Source organism: Ischnura elegans, chromosome 7, assembly GCF_921293095.1.
Source record: "Ischnura elegans chromosome 7, ioIscEleg1.1, whole genome shotgun sequence".
NCBI lineage: Eukaryota > Metazoa > Arthropoda > Insecta > Odonata > Coenagrionidae > Ischnura > Ischnura elegans.
Window position 1 is genome coordinate 36,242,894 of NC_060252.1, and position 20,178 is coordinate 36,263,071.

General features: G+C 39.6%; 1 protein-coding gene across 1 annotated transcript; it reads right to left on the reverse strand.

The window, feature by feature from the left end:
• Positions 1–90: 90 nt before the first annotated feature.
• On the reverse strand, positions 91–19,238 carry LOC124162193 (farnesol dehydrogenase-like). The gene is made up of 7 exons (XM_046538634.1): positions 19,027–19,238; positions 16,102–16,273; positions 8,755–8,923; positions 6,219–6,351; positions 5,725–5,854; positions 3,436–3,585; positions 91–831 (listed from the first exon to the last, which is right to left on the reverse strand). Exons 2-7 carry the CDS (start codon positions 16,231–16,233, stop codon positions 790–792), a joined length of 756 nt encoding a protein of 251 aa, XP_046394590.1. The 5' UTR covers positions 16,234–16,273; positions 19,027–19,238; the 3' UTR covers positions 91–789.
• Between the last annotated feature and the right edge of the window lie 940 nt (positions 19,239–20,178).

Sequence of the window (20,178 nt, forward strand, 5' to 3'; positions counted from 1 at the left end):
AGGAATGGGAGTGGGCTGAATTTTTACATTTTGCATACCTCACGCAAAAAATGAATTAAAATCTACCTGAGGAAATCAATGAAGAATGTATGGCACATGGATGATTACTGTTTATTTTCCTCATCGAAATCCAATTGCTTCCTTTTTCCATTCAATGAGCTCTAACCATGGTGAAAACGAATTCTACTCAAGTCTTCAGTTTACAAAGGCTCATTTTGCAGCATAAAATAAAATATCAGTAATGAAGCTAGTATCAGTAAAAGAATCAGTAATGAAGTAAAGTAGCATGCATGCAGTGTAAGAATTTTTCATTAATTGTTTTTATTCATTATTTAATTTATGAGTTGGCAGGAAAAAGAATATATTTAATGCATAAAACTTAGAATATCAGTGCAGAAAGCAGGAATGATGTGGTGAAAATGGTAATTTTATAAAATGATAGCATATCTTATTTTTTCAAATCGGAGAGAGCTACATCTAGGAACCAATACAACTGTCTCACCATCTAACTATAACTTTGTTGTAGCACTGATCACTTGGACCGTGGTAGCTCGAGTGCCAACACTAGTGAACATTATTTATGCTTTAAGGCTGGTTGACGTTGGTTGCTTCTTTATATGATTAGAAATTTCAGAACACACCAAAATAGCATTTAAGATAAAGCAGAGCATTTCCAAAGGTATATTGCAACAGGAGTATTGATGTTGACTACTGTTATCAGAGGACGAAGAACAAGTGAGTCTGGGAGAATGTTAGCTCCGTCTCACATCGGCATGTGCTATCTCCGCCTCAAATCATCTCTCCCAAAGGCTTGATTATCACATCATGCACCTGCAACATTGGAATTGCATATATGTCAATATTTGTAAAACTACAAAAACTGAATGACTGACACAGAAGATGATTGACTTGGTAACACACTTAGGGGTTTCAGATTTTCAGATTCTTAATATTAGGCAATGAGTTGGGAATAAATCGAAAATTTTGAAAGTGCCCTATTTGTACCAAAAAATATCACAGAGTGTTCAAATGGGTAAATGAAAATTTTTCTTTGTCAGGTGGTATTGAAAGCATAAGATAAAATTGATTGAAATGAATTATATCTTGCTTCCAGTCTTGCTATGCACACAGTGTACAAATATGATAAGGGTTCTTCATTGTTAAAGATAAAATTTTGAAACAGGAAAATGAGATGCCCCTAGCACGTAATATAAATAGTTCAAGTAAATATCAATAAACATAGAAACAAAAAAAGAAACACTCACACGGGAAAATAAACTTGGAAACTTTCGAAGTACTGACTTCTTCATCAACCTAAGTAAGAATGGGATGGAAAGGAGTGTGTTGGACGAGGGAAAAGCGGAGAGAGGTGTATAGGGAGAGGGGGTTAGGACGAGACGCTAGGATGCGATTTTCTAACCCGGAAAGCTATTGGCTGGCAAATGCCAAATGCACGCCAATTCGAGGGTCTGGAGATTGAGGGCGGAGTCAGTGGGAGGGAGGGAGGCAATGACTGAAACTTTGAAGCATTGATTGAAGGCGGAATCGTGCGACAAACAATGTGTGTGGACAAACACTGGTAGAGATGCGTGGGGGGATGATGGGCAGCAGGAGGTGCGGTGATTATTAATTCTGAGATTGAGGGGGGTGGTGCATTGGCCGACATAGAAAGCGGGGCAGAAATTGCAATGAAGGAGGTAAATGATATTGGTGGAAGTACAAGTTATTCATCTCAAATTACCCTAATTTCGGTTGCTATTGACGGATTGATTTCTAAGTTACTAGTTTTGGTGCTTTCCCCGAATACCGCTAAAAATTATTATGTTTATTCATTACAATGGGAACAAAAATTATGAAATGGGTGATTTTTTCTTGTAGAAGTAATTAAGCCATTAATACCTACAATATTAACGCAAAGGTACAGCATATTGTGATGTTGTTTATGTAAAACTATGATAAAATGTGGAGGAAAATTTAGCCATGGACAGCTGATGCCAGAAGGATCCAAAATAGGTAACTAATGGCGTTTATGTCAAAAACCCACCGCTTTTAAACAAAAGAAACTCGGAGCCAAGCACTTGGATTGGCCGTGAGTTTGTTCTGCTGTCGGATATTCTGGACAACTCATGACTTCAAATACTTTGATTGCCGGAGATCCAAAAGCATCCGGAAACAGGACAAACTCGCGGCCAATGAGCGGCGTGGAAATTTGGCTCAAAGTTTCTGTACAAGGGCATACCCAGGATCATAACTGGGGGGGGGGGGAGAGGGGGGGCAAGCAAAGTTGTGACATTTTAGCATGGAAAAGGTGAATGAAACCAACATTTTAAGAAAATTATAACAGCGCTTTATTAGTTTATGACATTATTTCCTTGAAAAAATAGTTTTATTTTAGTTTCATATCTTATAGTAATGCAAAGCATTTTTTGTAGGTTTAAAAAAAATTTATTGAATACTTTCGTTTCAATTCAGTACTGATTTTGCTTAAAGACTTTTTGCTTCTAGGGGAGAGGGGGGCAGCTACCCCTTGCTGATTAAGCCCATGTTTCTGTAGTTAAAAAATGGCGCGTTTTCGAGCGAAAAATCATCAGTAATTTTGGTTCGTACTGGCATCAGCTATACAGGGTTAAAATTTGGTGAAAATTTTTCTCACCCCATATAATGAAGTTTCCTTTGAACCAACAGTGGTCGAACGTCCAAGATTAACGCGTTGCGTACTGGGGTATTAAATGTAGAAGAACGACAAACCTGGGTAGAGGTGTTGAGATTGGAAATATGTGCCAATTTTTGGCAACTGCCTTTGGTTTAAAACATGGTTAAAAAGCGAATGTTAAAAATATAACCATGATTAATGAAAAACAACGATACGCCCATCCGTTCCAAGTAACGGACAACAAATGAAAATGCACCACCAAATACCTATAGCATGTTTTTAAAAAATTGTTCACGTTGGCGCGCCTAAATGACGGGAGTCTTCGTTATCCATCCGGAACGCTCGGGAAAAAATTACGAGAATTCTCGCCATCTCCACGCAGCGTGTTAACATAATTTTAGTTAAGGTGGACAATAGTCAGAAGCAGTGGCGTAACTAGGAATATGCTTTGGGGGGACGAGGGAGCTTTGGGGGGGAAATGGGGGCTTTGAGGGGGGGATGAGAGGGGTTAGTGGGGCCTAACCCCCAGGAAACCCCCTCCTATTTCAGGAAAATTTTTGAAAAATAACATGCCTGAAAATAAATGCATTTTACATCATTTTGGCACTTAAAAGTTAACTTTTAGGAGATTCAGTTATTATGTATCAAATCCAGACAAGGTTTTCAAATAATTTTTTGATATCTCTGAGGATTTAGGGAGTGGGGGATACATCCCCTCACCCCCCCTATAGTTACGCCACTGGTCAGAAGAATTTCTTGATTGTCGAGGAGCACATTCTCACCTGTACGGTTGGCGGCGCCGACATGGCAAAGATGACCGCATGGGCGATGTCAGAGGGTTGCATCGCTGGCATGCTGGTTATCATTTGGTCCAATTCCATCTGTCCGCCCGCACTCGCTATCTCGGTCCTCACGAACCCCGGGCTTATGCACTGCGAAGCACATATTCACATTTCAAAGGTATAAATACACGAATAAACATTCTTCGGGTTTCCTCGCTGGTAAGAAAATCAAAGGCAGCCAAATAGTGAGAAAGGAAGCATGCTCAAGGACTTGCGTATTGTTATGCAACACTCCAATGTGCGAGTCCAGGAGTATGCCCCCCAGAGTGTAGTTAGTGTTCTTCATTAGCTATTATTAATTGAATCAACGACGTTTAAAATATGGTAATGCATAGGGTGACCAGATGCCTGGATTAGTCCGGACATGTACTCCTTTTTATATGTTCGTCCGGATGGATTTTTTAAGAATTGGAAAATGTCCTCCTTTCTGGAAATCAAGATTATTTATATCAGTGAGGTAACTAGGAATATGATTTGGAGGGGGGATGGCATAGGCGGGGTATACGAGGGCACGTGCCCCCCCAGACCATTTAAATTAAGCAAGATTTTTAATACGGTCCCATTATCATTGCTTTCCTTTTGTATTACGAGGTATCCTTGTGCCCAGAACAAAATCCTGGATACGGCCTTGCTTGTGCCCCCCCCAGGAAGATTTGGAGATGCATGTTACGAAGGATAAAAATGCAGACGTGGCATTTCCTGTCAAGATTGCCCTTTCGGTCTATTTTCCTGAACTATTTCTTTCTTTTTATCTGCGTAAGCATATACATATTTTGAGAGTAAATAGACCAGATACTTGTTGAAATTTAACTATTCTTCAAATAAGAAATCCTATCGTCAATGTTTTCTGAGGTAATATTTTTATACTTAAGATACGAAAAATTTTTTAAGTGTTTACTTTATTTTATTTATTTATATTTATTTATTTCATCACCGAAAACGGCACAAAGGCTTTTAGATTCCCTAAACATTTATAAATGACACTGTGTGTTTCAGGCTAACAAAGCGTCTGCGAAAAGGATAAAATATGACCGGTCAAATGCGACCAATGCTTTCTGTTAAACAGCTTCCTGGCGGGCGGGTCCTACCAACAGCAAAACCAGGCATCAGCCATTGCTATTCTAACAACTTAGGAGAATCATTCTATAAGGAAGAATGATCCGACGATCAAATCGTTAGATGGCCGAACTAGCAGTGTGAATGCATCTCCTGACAATAGTTCACGTAGTTCCGAACGTTGCATTACTTATTGACCCCCTCGTACATTTACAACATGGAGCCTCTTGCCTCCCGCAAGCATATTTACAAACACTCACTAATCTATTGTTAAACCATCTTACCTGTAATGTCGTGCATATGTTTTCTAATTCCTAGTATTAGTTAGATTATTACGAAGGAAATTTATATAATTCGATAGAAAAGCTAAACGCGCCTGCGCACAAAGTAAACATTAAAGTCAAAATAAAAACAACTATTTATCTCATTGAAAGGCTGTTTATTCTGCAATGCACTGGAACTGTTCAAAAAGGAAATTAATACGTAAAATCAAATCAATTACGAAATAAACCACTTGCTCATCAATTTGAAGATAAAATAACACGAAACATCAAGTTGTGCATTAATAAGAAATCCCTGTAAAGAAAATAAGAGTAGGCTTTGCATTTAAGTGGTAGCAATTAATTAGGGTAAATTTCATTCTCTTCATCAGAATATTTTTGTTGTTTAACGTTGAAAATGATCCATGAAATGTTTTTAGCATTAAAATTATTTGTATGAAAACCATATTATGTATTATAAGTCATATTTTGGTTTCATATGAGTAAGTTTTTTCTGAGATCATTGCTGATTTTAAATTCAATTTGTATGAAAAACCCATGCATTTTTAATAAAGAACTCTTTTAATAATAAAATATATTTTGTGAACTTTTCTGAGAAAGCTAGCTCTGATATTTTAAAAAGTTAAAGTAAATGATTTTTTACAATAAATTATTTATTTCACAGTTATTAATTATTACAGTAAATTATTTATTTTCTTGAAATTATTATACCTTCAAACTTCTTCCATATCCGATAATGGATCGAATTTGGGGGATTCAGAGATAGCTCCAGCTTTTGTTTGTTAAACAACACCTAGAACGCTCTAGTATACATAAATTTACTCTAAGAAACCACACTATGAGTGTGACGTTGCGCAGAGATTCCTCTCTAAATTGTTATTCTAGCACTGACCGTGATACGAGTCTTCAAGTTGGCGTCACGCAGTTCCCGGCGCAGTCCTTCCGTCAGCGCCGTCACCGCAAACTTGGACGCCACGTACACGTAGTTGCCAGGCAACGGCACCACGCTGTGGCCGGTGATGCTGCAATCCATGGCGACGAGCACCACAAATTAATGATAACCAGGTGAAGAGACTTGTTTTTCATGAAATTTTCGATATTTATCAAAAGCCACGACAAAAATTAGAACATCCGTAACCCTGGTTTCAGGGGCGGATCCAGGATTTATTTCTGGGAGGGCACAAGCAAGGCCATATCCAGGATTTTGCTCTGGGGGGGCACAAGGATACCCCATAATACAAAACGAACGCAATGATAATGGGACCGTATTAAAAATCTTGCTTATTTTAAAGTGTCTGGGGGGGGGGGGGGGGCATGTGCTCACGTGCTCCCCCCAATTGGGCGAATAGTCCGACCCATTGCGCTGTGATGCACTGCGCTGCTCACCTGTTCAGGTGGATGATATGCCCGTCGTCGACTCCGGTATCCTTCATCAGCGTCAACGCGGCGTCCGTGCAATAGAGGAGCCCGAACACGTTCGTCTGGAACACGGCACGCATGTCCGTCATGTTGGCGCTACCTGCGTAAAGCAGAGATTTCGAGGAAGATGAAGTACATGGCTGTTGCTTCCATTTTGAATGTGACTAGAGAGCTTTTTATACCTTAACCTTCGCTACAATTGTAAGGCGTATTAATTTTAGGACATTAATGTACTAAAATAAATACGTCCTACCTACCAGGGGTGTAATTTGACAAATGAACTACCCAAAAATATTTTAATAAAGCAAATTTACACAGGTGCTCCCGACAAAATACTATCATATAAAATGCTTTGAATAAATTGCCATAATTTTTATCTCCAATTACCCTGTAGCACTCAGAATATATATTATTGGAGACTATAAAAGAGGACATCATTTTTGAATTTGCTGCATAATACTATTTTTTCCTGAAAATTAAACCATTTGAATTTTCTGTTCTAAACTGGAAAGATAAATTACCTCATAGGTACTTGCAAATTTCATCTGGGAAAAAATATTTTTTTCAAAATCCCACGTCTCAAAAGCATTGACTTACATGGAAATTGTGCTATGTTTGGCGCATTAAATACTTACAATTTTTAGTTTAATATATGAGGCATAAATTTTAAAAATTATGCATAAAAAACAAAAGTTTTGACTGTGATTGATATCATCATGAAAGAAAAAATATTTTTTTATAAATATGCGGAAATTGGACAACTTAATCGGTCACATCATGAGACGGACACAATGGTCTGATTGAAATTATCGTAGAAAGACAGGCAGAAGGTATGAACTGCAGATGAGGGCCTAGAATCCGATACATAAAGATGGACAGCAGAAGACTTACATGGGTATCAAAAGATTAGCTGATATGAGAAGTGGAGAGCAGCGTCAAACCAACTGTTGGATTGATGGCTGTTGAAGATTATGCAAAAAATACCTATTATTAGCTATTCGATCACGGCAAAACCTCCTTAAGCGATCAAAAATAAACGCCTTCTTATTAATATTTGGGCGCACCTGTTCATATTGCAACGTCAGATTCATTGGCTCAGCGGAGGGCAGGGGGGTCCGGACCCCACCGGAATATTAAAACACAATTACTTTACTTCATAAAGGAAAATGAAATATTGAAAAATCATGACATCATAAAAGATTTCTTTGACCAATGAAGTTTTTTCGAGAATGAAAAGTGTTAAAATTAGTTTAAAACCCTCTACTTAGTACCTTGATTTTCAAAAAATTTTCTCTTTGGTTTTGGACCCCCCACCCGAACGAAATTTCTGGCTTTTCCGCTGGTCAGACTCTTATTTTACTTCCAATTCACTTTATTTCTACAACGCAATATTTTTTCCTGCATAAATTCCCTCACTATTCTTTTTGCTCCCTCCTTAATTTCCTCTCCCTTTTCTCCTTTCCTGATTAATCTTCTCTCTGTCCGAGTCTTGCGATAAAAAATTTACTTCTGCTGCCAATTTTTCCTCTTATCATATTTCGTTATTATATTCACGTGAAGCACTTTGAGATTTTCCGCATCATCCAGGACTACTAACCACGCAATCCCCCTCAGAGAGCCTCTTCCAGACTAGAATACTAGACGTAAAAGTTAGCAGCTCCTCCAATATGGCTTTCGCACTTTCCTTCAATACTTCATACAAACTTTGTCCTCGCAATTACGGACTTTTACTAACATCCTATCCTCGTCGCCAGGAAAGAGTGTCCCAAATCTACGTCTGTAGCGTCAGACTCTAGTTTTTCTTTCAATGCATATTATCTCCACAATACATTAAACTTTTACCCAACGGATTTACTCTTTTTGCATCCACCCTCTTCTCCTTTTCTTCCAACGAACCTTCCCCTTTGCTCTCACGTCCAAACATAAAACATTCAACAATAAAACTAAGCATAGGAATATTTTAACCATAAAAAATTAAAGGTAACGAAAAAATTAATGTTAGCCAAAGAAGACAATGTAATGTTTCCTCTGAATTTATTTTAGTTCGAAGCGTTTTATTGTTACAAATCCTTCTCAAGTGCATCATACGCAGCCAAGTTCTTCCTTAAGTATGTCCTAATGCTAAAGGGGAGGGTTTAACAGGAAGAGTGGGGTTTGGGTGTCGAAAAGTGGGGATAAAGAAGGTTGTGGGAGTATGGGTCTTTTTTTTAAGGTTTCGAGGACTAAAGTTTCCTTGGAGAGATTTTTTGGAGAAAGGTTCCTAGGTGAGGTATCACGTGCGCGTGGTACCCTCGTGGTGTTTGAGAGTACGAGTCCGGTATTAGGGGTCTTATTTAACTAATATTAATAACTTCCACCACATTGTGTCACACGTAATTCAAGATAAAATTTAAAATTAAACAAAAAAATAGTCGTTAGAATATGCAATCAAATGGACCAAGAAATCATTGATCACTCTTGTGCAAGAGTATAGTTAGCATTCAGATCGTGATCAAGGTTTTACCAGTAAGCGGAACGTTCCTGGCGATGCCTGCGTTGTTGATGAGAACGTGGATCTTGCCGAACTTTTTTCGAACCCATTCGAAAACCCTCGCGACGTCGGCCTCGTCGCTGACGTCACCTTTGACGGCATGCAGTCTGTCCTTTGCCCCCGGCACACTCGAAGCCAACTCCTGGAATAAAATTCGGGAGAGCATAGGAGTTAAAAGCAGAGGGAACTCGCGCTAACCATTAGTGTACCATTCTATGCCATGACTATGAGCATGGAGAGAAATAATTGAGATGAGCTACTATGGTTGTATTCAAATATCTTTGCGACTGAGAGACAGGTTGAAGTTATTTGCGGGTGAGGGCGGAGGGCACGCCACTTCCTGAAAACCAACCAAGACGCAATAGACGGAATTAAGCCTCCTTGAAATTCAGTCGCTTCCAAACCTCCGTGGTGTGCGCTTCGTGAGCTATGTTGCCAAACGTCCGTTGCATTCGTTCACCTGTTGTGCCGTGGTGATTGCTCTCCAACGGCCCTTGAAAATGGTCAAAATAAGGAATCCCAAGTGAAGGAAGGAATAGGAAATGGTTAATCCCTTCCATCGAGGAGATAGCCAACCTTTTCCAACCTTCCTAATGAGCCACATGGGCCATATGGCTGTTGGAAAAACGGTTTTTGAGACAGTCTTTCGTTTCGATTCACTGAAAGTCTTTTGAGTAAACTTGACAACGCCCTAGTCCCTCTCCCCATCCTACATTCCTTGTGTCGAAGGCCCCACCTCCTTCTGCGACGCCACTCGAAACATTCCGAACTTGCACGACTGGGCCAGTGGCAAAGATATTTGAAAAGGACATTAGAAAATATTACTCTGGTGACATGCTTCGTAGGAAGCGTAATGTACTTTTAAATTATTTAAAAATCACAAAATTGTGTAGAGTTGGGAAATTTTTCGCAACCTTGAAAAATCCTACAAAAACAAACAGCAGCTTTCTATTTACAAATTATTTATATATAAATACAAATAAATAAGCCCCTGCTTGAATTTGAATGAAAACACCTTATTTGAAAAATTTTCAAAGAGACCTTTAGTTATCTAGACAGAATATAAATATCTCTTAAAAATATGTAATCGCTTAACATGTTTGCCTTGCAAACCAATCAGTTCACTTTTACAGTGAAAGTTGTATTTGTTTCATCAGTACGTCAGCGCAAAGTTTATTTAAAGAGTTGAACCAATAGCAACCGTGCTTTGTCAATATGTTTGCGACGTGCCGATTCCATTATAAATACATATGAAATTATTCGAAGGAAATTAACGTAATGCGAACACCAATTCCATAGATATTACAGAGATTACAGACGAGATAGAATTAGAACGCGTGCAAAGATTCCAGATACATGAAAGGTCGTTAAGATGATAGTCTTGTTAGTGTAACTGACCTCTTAGATAAACTCGGATGGGAATCTCCGTCAGACCGTAGATTGAAAAATAGACTAAATCTTTTAGATAAATTCAAGAGCAGTGTCTTTTCTAACGAAGTTAGCCATATCTTACGAACGCCAACATACTACGGAAGATCAGATCGTATAAATAAAATAAGAGAGATAGACTGTAGAACAGACAGATTCAGAATGTCTTTTTTTCCACGATCAATAAGAGATTATAACGGCAGCGTTAGAACTCATTAATAGTTTCGATGACTTGTAGTGTAGCCTACTAACTTAAGTAAAACTTAATACTTGTTTCTGAATTTTGTAATTATTATATCAGCGTGTGGTAGTATAATTTGTAAGTATGCGTGACGTTTGTTTGACCGTGTGGTGTGCATGTGGGAGTCCAGTTGCATACTGGTGATTGATCACCCCTTGCCAAAAAACCCTAGAGGTGGATCTCAGGGTATTTTGTAGATGTAGATGAGATAAAATAATGTGAACTCTTTCTCATGCCACGCATTGCTATGCAGGAAACATGTCATTCACTCCGAGTGATCACCATTCCTAACCATTTATACCACCACCAAAACCAGTCTATATGCACATTCGTACCCGCGCACAAGGTCTCTCGGCACTCCAAAATTGACGCATTCTAATGAGCATTCACTGACTTCAATTGACTCTGTCGGGAGCCGCAGACAGTTCAAGCCGTCGCATGACACGCGGCAAGAATTCTCGATTGGTATTGCGTCGTGACGCGGCGTATGTTAATGCAGCGACATCATGATTCGATCATATGGGAAAATGTACTCCTGAACAGAAGTGTCGGCGACTTGAATTATGCGTGGATATGCAGTCAGAGCCGAAATAATATCTTTTCATTAGAATTGCGTCTCGGAGAAAATAGAAGTCTTCTAAAAACCATAAGAAGAAGACGAAGAAACTTATTGGGCCACTAATTTAAGTATACCGGTGATAACCATACGTAATCACCCGAAATGCACAAATTTTGCGAAAAATCCACGTAGAAAAAAAGGAGAATTCCCGGTCAAGGCGAATGATATTTTCTCCGTGGATTTTTCGCACCATTAGTTGGCCACATTGTGAGGCATGATGACCTGATGAAAACAATCGTATAAAGATAGGTGGAAGGGAAGGGAAGTAAGGGGGTAGCCCCGAATGAATGACACAGGATAAGTAGGTTGTAAAGGATGTTAAAGAGAAGAAATATGTCAGTCACTATGAAAAGGCTAGCGGATAGCAGAGCGGAATGGAGAGCTGGGTCAAACCAATAACAGGATTGATGACTTATGATAATGACAGAATTAGCCATTTCTCTGTTTCAAAACCTGAGCATAATGACTAGTGGCAAAGCGTGACTTTCAAGCTTACTGTCTGTTAAAAAAGGAAGACACCCGAGTTTTAAGAGCTCTGTCGTTTAAACGAGTAAATAAATATCAATGAAACAAAAAGCATACGAAAGAGAATTTATTTCTACGTTGGATAATTTACTTTTTAAAAATTTCTGCGCTTTAGTATTACTTGTACTTAATTTTTTCCAAAAAAAGTACCCGTTTTTTCCGCGTAAAATCATGTTGCCCCACTTTGAGCGCTTGGTATTCCCGCAGTTTTCGTTCCAATAACTTTGAATTTTGATATAAGAAAGCCAGACATATTATTGACAATTGGCAGAAAACAAATGTTTATACCACAAAAAATGATAGATTTGTTGTAAATAACGCAAATCTCTGCTAACTTTGAAACCAATGGGTCAATTTAAAATTTATTGGTAATGTTGTGTGACGTAGAGTGTAAGTAATGCAAGTACGTAGATCATACCCGTTAAATATCAGCAGTATATTCAATATCGTATGATATTTATTCTTGTTTTGAGCTTTGGTTGTCGCTGTTGCTCTGCGGAAAATTTTTTGAAGTAAATTATCCAGCGTAGAAATAAATTATATTTCGTATGCTCTTTGTTGCATTGATATTGATTTACTCGTTTAGACGATCGAGCTCTTCAAACTCTGGTGTTTTGCTTTTTTTACAGACAGTAAGTCATAGTATGTGTGGCGGGTGGCCCGTTTCCGGCATCCCCATTTTCATTAAATTTACCCGGCGTGGTAGAACAACTCTTAAAAATCGTGACATCAATTTCGAGGGCAGGAGCAGATTATGCATCAAATTTCGGAGTGGGGAAGGGCTCATGACCTGGGTCCGTGGACTATGGATCTGGGAGAGAGGGGCGTTCTCCCGCGAAAATGTTTTTAAAAATGCGATACGCTCTACGATAAATACAACTCAAAATTCTCTCACGTTTGATACTTGCCGCCATGCATTTGCTTACACCCTCACTTTACTCTTTTACATGGATACAAAAGCTATTTATACTTTAAAAAAAATAACAATTTTTGATGAAATTTGGTGGGGGGGGGTGGCCATGACCCCCATGACCCCTCTCTAAATTCGCCACTGCCATTCAAAGGAATTTTTACACTTGGAGCATGATTTAAACAATTTATGACTTGTTCACAAACGATAAAAATTTCGCTCGTTGTCTGTAAAATACAACTTCTAAAGATTCCCGAGAAAAAAGACAAAATTGTGTGATAAATATAAACAAAGAAATACGTAAATATAATTTTTGCCTACGCCTTCGAAAAGTTCTAAGTCAAAGTGCATTTCAAAGAAGAAATAATATAATCCGCAATTCTTTTGTGGCATCCACCACGGTGAGATGAGTGTCCCTTGGCCTCAGCAAATCAAAATATCTCCTTATGTGTGATTCTGTTCAGGAACTTTTATTTACATGGCATTACTAGACATATTTACAAAAATTATTCGTATAGCAAATGAAAATATTCCTACCACAGTTACGTCCGTAGAAAATCTTGATGAGAATGAAAATTCAATTGGAAACTAAATATAGGTGTGCTGTAAACCTAGTAATTCCTTCTGCAAAACAAAACAAAAAATAGAATGGAGTAAGACAAGGGTTTCCCTTTCCCTCGTATTTTCAATGTTTACATCAGACAAACCATCAATGAATTCAAGTAGAAGGCCTCAGCAGTGAAAATCCACGGTGAGATATTTATTAACGAGTCAATTATGTCGTTGTGAGAGCCATTCACTGAATAAGCTAACTAGATGGGGAGCTGAGTGAGATATATCAGTATTGCTGGTCGATGTCAATGAAAATAAATAATTCCGCTTTCACGTATTTTTTATAGGGGAGGCTATCACTATATTTTCGCCAGTAATAACTCCAGCAGTGATCAATCATACGCGAAAGTGAAAGGCATGAGTACGTGCTGGGGAAGCGCAACGTATGGCTCGGAGAGTCCGCGCCGCTTCACAATTGGGAAGGTCAAGGCCAACTTTTTTTCACGTAAGTGACCTTCCTCATGGAGGTATTCTTTTTTCTATCAACGAGGAAAAGTGAGTCTTCACATCATGATTTACCGGAAAACACATCTATGGGTGCATGAAGGGATTGCTTTACGAGTTTAGCTCAAGTTTGCATTGATATAACTGCCAAAGTGCGAGCAGAGAGCTTCATTCACCTCATTTAGGGATAAGGTAATAACTTTTCGTGACATAAAGGTCTCTCTTTACTTCTGGTTAATGGCTCGATATTATTTTGGTAAAAAATATCTTTCAGTTTGATGCAAACAACATAATTTTAAAACAAAAATACATATCCATACCCAATAGGAACGATCAAATTTAATATATGTATATTGTCAGAGTGAGAGAGAGAGAGAGCGAGAGAGAGAGAGAGAGAGGAACTGGGGATCGTTTTTTCTCAAAAACAAGGAAGGGTCATAGTAATAATTTAGCAATAATCGATAACATTATAACCCTCCTTTAAAGTTATAAAACAACCCATATCGACATTCTTCATCATCACTAGTCAACAATCATAAGATTGGTTTGACGCAGCTCTCCATTCCTCTCTCTTATCCGCTAGCCTTTTCATGGCGACGTGTTTCTTCTCTTTTTCATCCTTCATACCTAACCTATGTAACTCATTCGGGGTCGTCCCTTACCATTCTTCCCTTCAACCTGTCCTTTCACTGTAGTTTTCATCATGCCATCATGTCTCATAATGCGGCCTGCTAAGTTGTCCCGTCTTCTGCTTCAGGTTTTTAGATGATTTTATCTTTTCTCCCACTCTTCTCAGCACATCTTCAATATCTACTCGGTCGTTCCATTTTATCTTCATCATTCTTAAAATGAAAGAAGTAAATTGTCAGGTAGATAGGAATTGGGATTCGTTTTTACCAAAAAAATAAAGGGGCACAGTTATAACTTAGCTATAATCGATAACACTTTGAACCTACTTTAATTTTATGACATTACTGCCTTTCTCGTCATCAGTTGCTGTGGTAACACCTATTTGGACGGATTATAGATAAGTATTTATTTGAATATCACGACGCGTTTTAAAAGTGGCAAGTTGTTCAGTGAGAAGATTTGGCGATAATCCCGATTAAACCACGAATTCAGAGTTGAATTCACTTGTAATTTTTAAAGAAATCAAGTCCGCAAATTCCTACAGGCTACTTTGTCAATGCTTCCCCGACCTGCCTGAGGAAAATCCATTTAACACCAAATATTAACATGGATAATGGCTACTCAATCAGCAACGTGTGGAAGAGAGTACTGACCTATCAGCTCACAGAGGGAGGACGGCCAGTGCTATATAAGGCGGCGGTAAATCAACACTTCTCACCCAAAAGATACGTTAGAAAACAAAAGAGAAAATTTTAAAAATTTCGAAAATCCGCAAAATAATTAAAAATATCGAAAATGAAAAGGACTATAATATAAAACTAGAAAATCTATTAAAAAACCGTCAGAAACCTTTAAAAAAATATCTACGCCATAATTTAATTCGTTCCTGTTATTGTTTTTATTTATTTTCCAAGCTTTAGTTGTTCAAGTTTTACGAACAGTCATTTAGATTTTTAGCTTCCTATTCTCACAAAAAATACACTACACTTGCCACGCAAACAAAAGTCTCTTTTATTAGAATTATTTTTCTGACAACATTGGTAGTGGTGGCCATTGGCTACCGAAACAATTCTTCAAGCGCCTTCGGCGCACCAGAAAGTCTGCTCGAACACTACTCGCCTTCGACCTGAAGACGAAAGCAGGATGGCTCTCGAAACTGTAGTCAACTATAACAACGACAGACGCGGTTGGAGAACCCTTCAGAACTTGGCAGTCATCAATCGGTAAATAGGGTAGTTTCCTTCATCAAAGAAAACGAAAGGCATTGATTGCGATTCGTTACCCACCATTAGTGTATTCATAATACACAAATTATTTGGTTTTTGAAATACCGGTTTAGACGAATGGCAAGGGTCAAATTTTATCCTCATTTGAAAAAGGCCAGATTGGCGCCCATGCGATTCCACTCCACATGACGTCACAGGGACCTAGTTTCTACACGAGAGGATAGGAGTTATACATCGTCTGAGGTTACCATTGCATGCATGAGGCACAGAGCTCAGGGAAACATGTCTTAATAATCACCTATTAAAACTGGCTAAGGTCGGAAAGTTTTCTTCGTTTTATAAGGTATTAATAAACCTTTTTTAAGCCAAGTGCTGCCATCCAGCAAGGTACTCGGCTACCCCCTAGCAGCCTGCGACGTATCAGCGCTAAGCCTCGCCTCAAGGTCACTTCACCGGGCGGGAGGGGGAACCAGAAATACGACGTACGGAGATATTTCCCGGCATTCATACTTAAGCGTCGCGTTTTTGCGCGCTTGAAATTTTTCACTTTTCATTTAACCGCGAAAAATAGATATTGTCATTTAAAAATCTAAAAGCGTGAAATACGTACTCCAGGAGTAATAATCTTTCGATTAAGGCAATAAAAAAATAATAGGAAACCACCCTATTGGTTTATCTTTCTCACCTGGACCCTTTCGACCCTTCGGGCCACGCCCACCACTTGCATGCCGTGCCGCAGCAGTTCTTGGGCGATGGCGGCGCCAATGCCAGAACTGGCGCCCGTCACCACGGCAACGTGCCCCGACCAGCGATCCATCTGAAACCGGACGCCCACGTCTGATCCAACAGCCGCCTCTCTGCAATAAAACACGGTAAATGAGAGAGTTTGATAAAAATTATTCACTACAAAATCCATTTTCTGACCCAGTAATTGCCGTAAAATAAAGCATCGATTTGTCCTCAATGATCTGTCAAATCAACAAATTGCTTCAGCAGCCACAGGAAATGTTGTCAGCATACTAGAATTCGTTATGGTAACAAATCAATGAAATTGGTCGATAAGGCGATAATCGATCGATAATCAATGAAATTGAAACCTTGCAAATTTGGAGAAAAAAATGACATTGACGTCATGCGCTCTTTATCAATGCAACAACCAATTCAAAATACGACTATAAAGAGCGTTTATTTTTTGGAGGGAAAACTGTTTCTCATGGACATTGTATGTAAATTTATAAAGCTCATAAAGTTCAGATTGGAAGGGGTGTGTAGTAGGGCGGATCGGAAAAATCGATTTTTTTCAAATCCATCTGGCCCAATGAAAAAATGTTGTGGGACCGATCAAAAATAAGGCCTGAAAATTTTGAGACCTCTAGGTGAACCCCTGACCCTCGCTCAAATGCGATTTAGGGGGGGAGGGTCAAAATTCTAAAAATGTAATATTTTATGGTCATTCCCTATAGATTTTGCCGAGTTACTGCCCTACTTTCCTGCGTTCTCGGATCTAAAAATATTTCATCACTTCTCTAAAAGCTGATAACATCGATTTGTTTAACGCCGACGAGGCGCCAAATAAGAGACAAGTCGTCTCACTACGCATCCTTTTTTACCTTCTACCATCTTCCGATTTATATTATCAAAGATAAACGCCCTCCTAGCAGCACACGCAGGATGAATTTTGCTGTATTCGAGGCGTGGGAGGGGAAGAAGCGAGCGGGGAGGGGACGGGATTCGCCTGCCGTTCTTGTATCCGCGACGCTGCGTGGGCGTTGGAATATTTTCTTCGCGGACGCGGACTAAAATTAGGCATTTTGTGGCTAAACGGTGGCAGATACGTCAAAATGCACGAAATTTTCGATCACAGGGAAAGTAACTCGGCAAAATCCATAGGGAATGGCCATAAAATATTACTTTTTTAGAACTTTGACCCTCCCCCCCTAAATCGCATTTGAGCGAGGGTCAGGGGTTCACGTATAGAGGTCTCAAATTTTTCGGGCCTTATTTTTGATCGGTCCCACAAATTTTTTTCATTGGGCCAGATGGATTTGAAAAAAATCGATTTTTCCGATCCGCCCTAGTGTGTAGGCAAGAGAGATTCATAAAAAGTCTCCATGTAAACCTAATACAACCGGTAGAATACCCCAAACAATGAAACTACTGTCAGCTAAAAGCTTTGGAATACAACCCGTGGATTACAACCTTTTCGAGGTGGAAAAGCTTTCGCGTACCAATGGCCATTTGGAATGCAATAGTGGGGGTAATTCTTAATTACTCCCGGTCAGGGGCGCAGCTAAGAATTAAGGCTAGGGGGGGTTTTTAGGAGCAATTAGTACTTACGGGTGTGGGAGTATTGCATACCCACCAGGGTAACAAGGGGTTGCGGGGGCCCTCCTCCAGAAAAATTTTAAGAATAATGGTTCAAAATGGCGAGTTTTACGGCTTTCTGGGGGATATTTGATTAACCCTAAAAATATTCTACAAGTAATACTGATCCAAATAAGTAAAATGGATTAAGCTTAAAAAATTCTGAGCTCTGGGTGGGGTTTTATCCCCCAAAACCCCCCTCGCTGCGCCACTGCTCCCGGTAGAGCCACCGATGGGTCGAAGCGCAGGAGCCGAGAGAATGTTAGTCTACGTGATGTTTAGAATGGACACGAAAAACTCTATCAACCATTTCCGCTCTCAAATCATGGAGGAGACGCTAACGAGTGTCGGAAACTCATCTAGAGAAACCTGACCTTGGCGTGTGTCTTTCCATGGCTTTTAAATCGGCGAGAACTTAAAGGTCTCTATCATGAAAATTCCTTGCGAAGACTTCCCAAACGAAAGACTAAAAGCAGATCAAAAAGATTTTATGGCAAATACTGTTCGCGAAAAGTCAAAGCTATTGGCAAGTCCTTGGCTAAACTGGCTGGCTCACTATTTTCTGTTCCTTTCTTGTTTCCTCAGATTTATGCATCACCTACGGTACAATCAAGTGAATAACCCGTATTTTTATTTTTCAAAACGAATTTTGCAATGCATTCTGCAGAAATGACTGGAGAGCAAGCTTACATTGGGTTATTTACCGTAAAAGTAGAGGGAAAAGAATAATTCTTGAAGGTTGCCTGTATTTTTCCTGACGAAATTCTTGGAGCACCGTATCTAATCGATAAAAATATGAAATATAATATGAACAAGATGACTATTAACCTTTTTAGGGGAGCTTTATACTGTTTCCTTTTCTATTTCATTGGAAACATAGTCAAGAAAGATTGCTTGCGGCACATCACACGAAACCTCTCCGTCATGCCCTTGACTGTAAACTTGACTTGATGATAAACGCTTTTGGCTCAAAGGGCCTTATAAGCGGAATAGCCTATGGTCTCTTTTCAGCTGAATGGCCCTGGGAACATCTATTACATTATCACACAGATCTTTTAACTTGCCTTGCTAAACTTCGCTGCTAAAACAAGGAGAAATTCTACGAAAATGATTAATAAACAAACATAAAAATGCATTAGTTAAGACAAACGCGTTTAGCTCAAAGGACCTTATTCTAGGGCCTCTATTCAGCTAAATCCGGCCCTGAGGACGTCTATTTAATTATCACATACACCTATTAACGTACCTTGCTAAGCTTCGCCGCTAGCGTACCGGGAAAAAAGTAGTTCGAAGACCCTCGGCAAAAGTCGGACTATAGAGGCGTGTAAGGATCGAGGAAGAAGACGCGACGCTATCTGCTGTCAAAGGGTTCCAGAAGATCAAGAGCGTATCAGTAGATGGAATGAAGGCAAGGCTGTCGGTTGGATGACGGATGGAAGAACACTGGCAAATCGCGGCGGCGAGCGTCTTTCCCTACCCTTCCCACCCCTGAAGTCCGTAACTGCTGTTTCGGACATAGCGGAGGTGAGGGAAGCGTAATGATTGACATGCGAGCAGCCGTTACCTCTGCTTCATCATATTTTCCTGCCCCTCCCCCGCTGTTGAGGTGTCTCTCCGTCAAGGTCAGGGGAGCGCTGCAATCACAGCCAAGGCCAAGGCTGTTTTCTTGAATGAGAACCTTATAATCATCATTATTCACAAATACTACCATTACTTAATCCGGAGTCACGCGATCATTTTTTCCATCCCTGCCGGGGGACAACTCCAGCGATGCCCCCAACTCATTCATTTCATAAAAGTATTCTACCGATTAAGGTATGTCTCAATGGAGTTCTTAAGATGCATTCTTGCAGACTCCCCTTTCTTCATGTTCTTCCGTATTCAATTCACAATAAGACCTATTCCCTTTCATTCTATCTAAAAATCCAATTCTCTTCCTTCCTCTCCCTCGTTTGCCTAACATTCTACCCGCTAACACTGTTTTCAACATCCCCTTCCCGCTAAGTACTAGCTCCATCCATACCTTCTGTCTCCTCCGTACCTCATCTAAAAGGTGCCTCCCCTCATCCACAATGTCCGAAACTTCGTCGTTCCTTCTCCTCTCCGTCCACTTTTCCTCCTCCGTTCTTCTCAACAACCACATCTCCAAAGCCTTCAGTCTTCTCTCGTCATCCTTCCGAAGTGGCCACGTTTCCGCGCCGTAAAGCGCAACACTCTAAATCAGATTCCTCGCTAACCTTGTCTTTAAACTCTTGCATAAGATCGCTCCAATGATGGAGGAAAAAATTACAGTTGCTCGCGATTGTTTTCCGCGATGGCTCGAGGGATGGGATTTCCATTCATTTTCCCTTCACTCGGTACGTCCCTTTTTCCGTTGCTGAAACCATATCTGGCACAG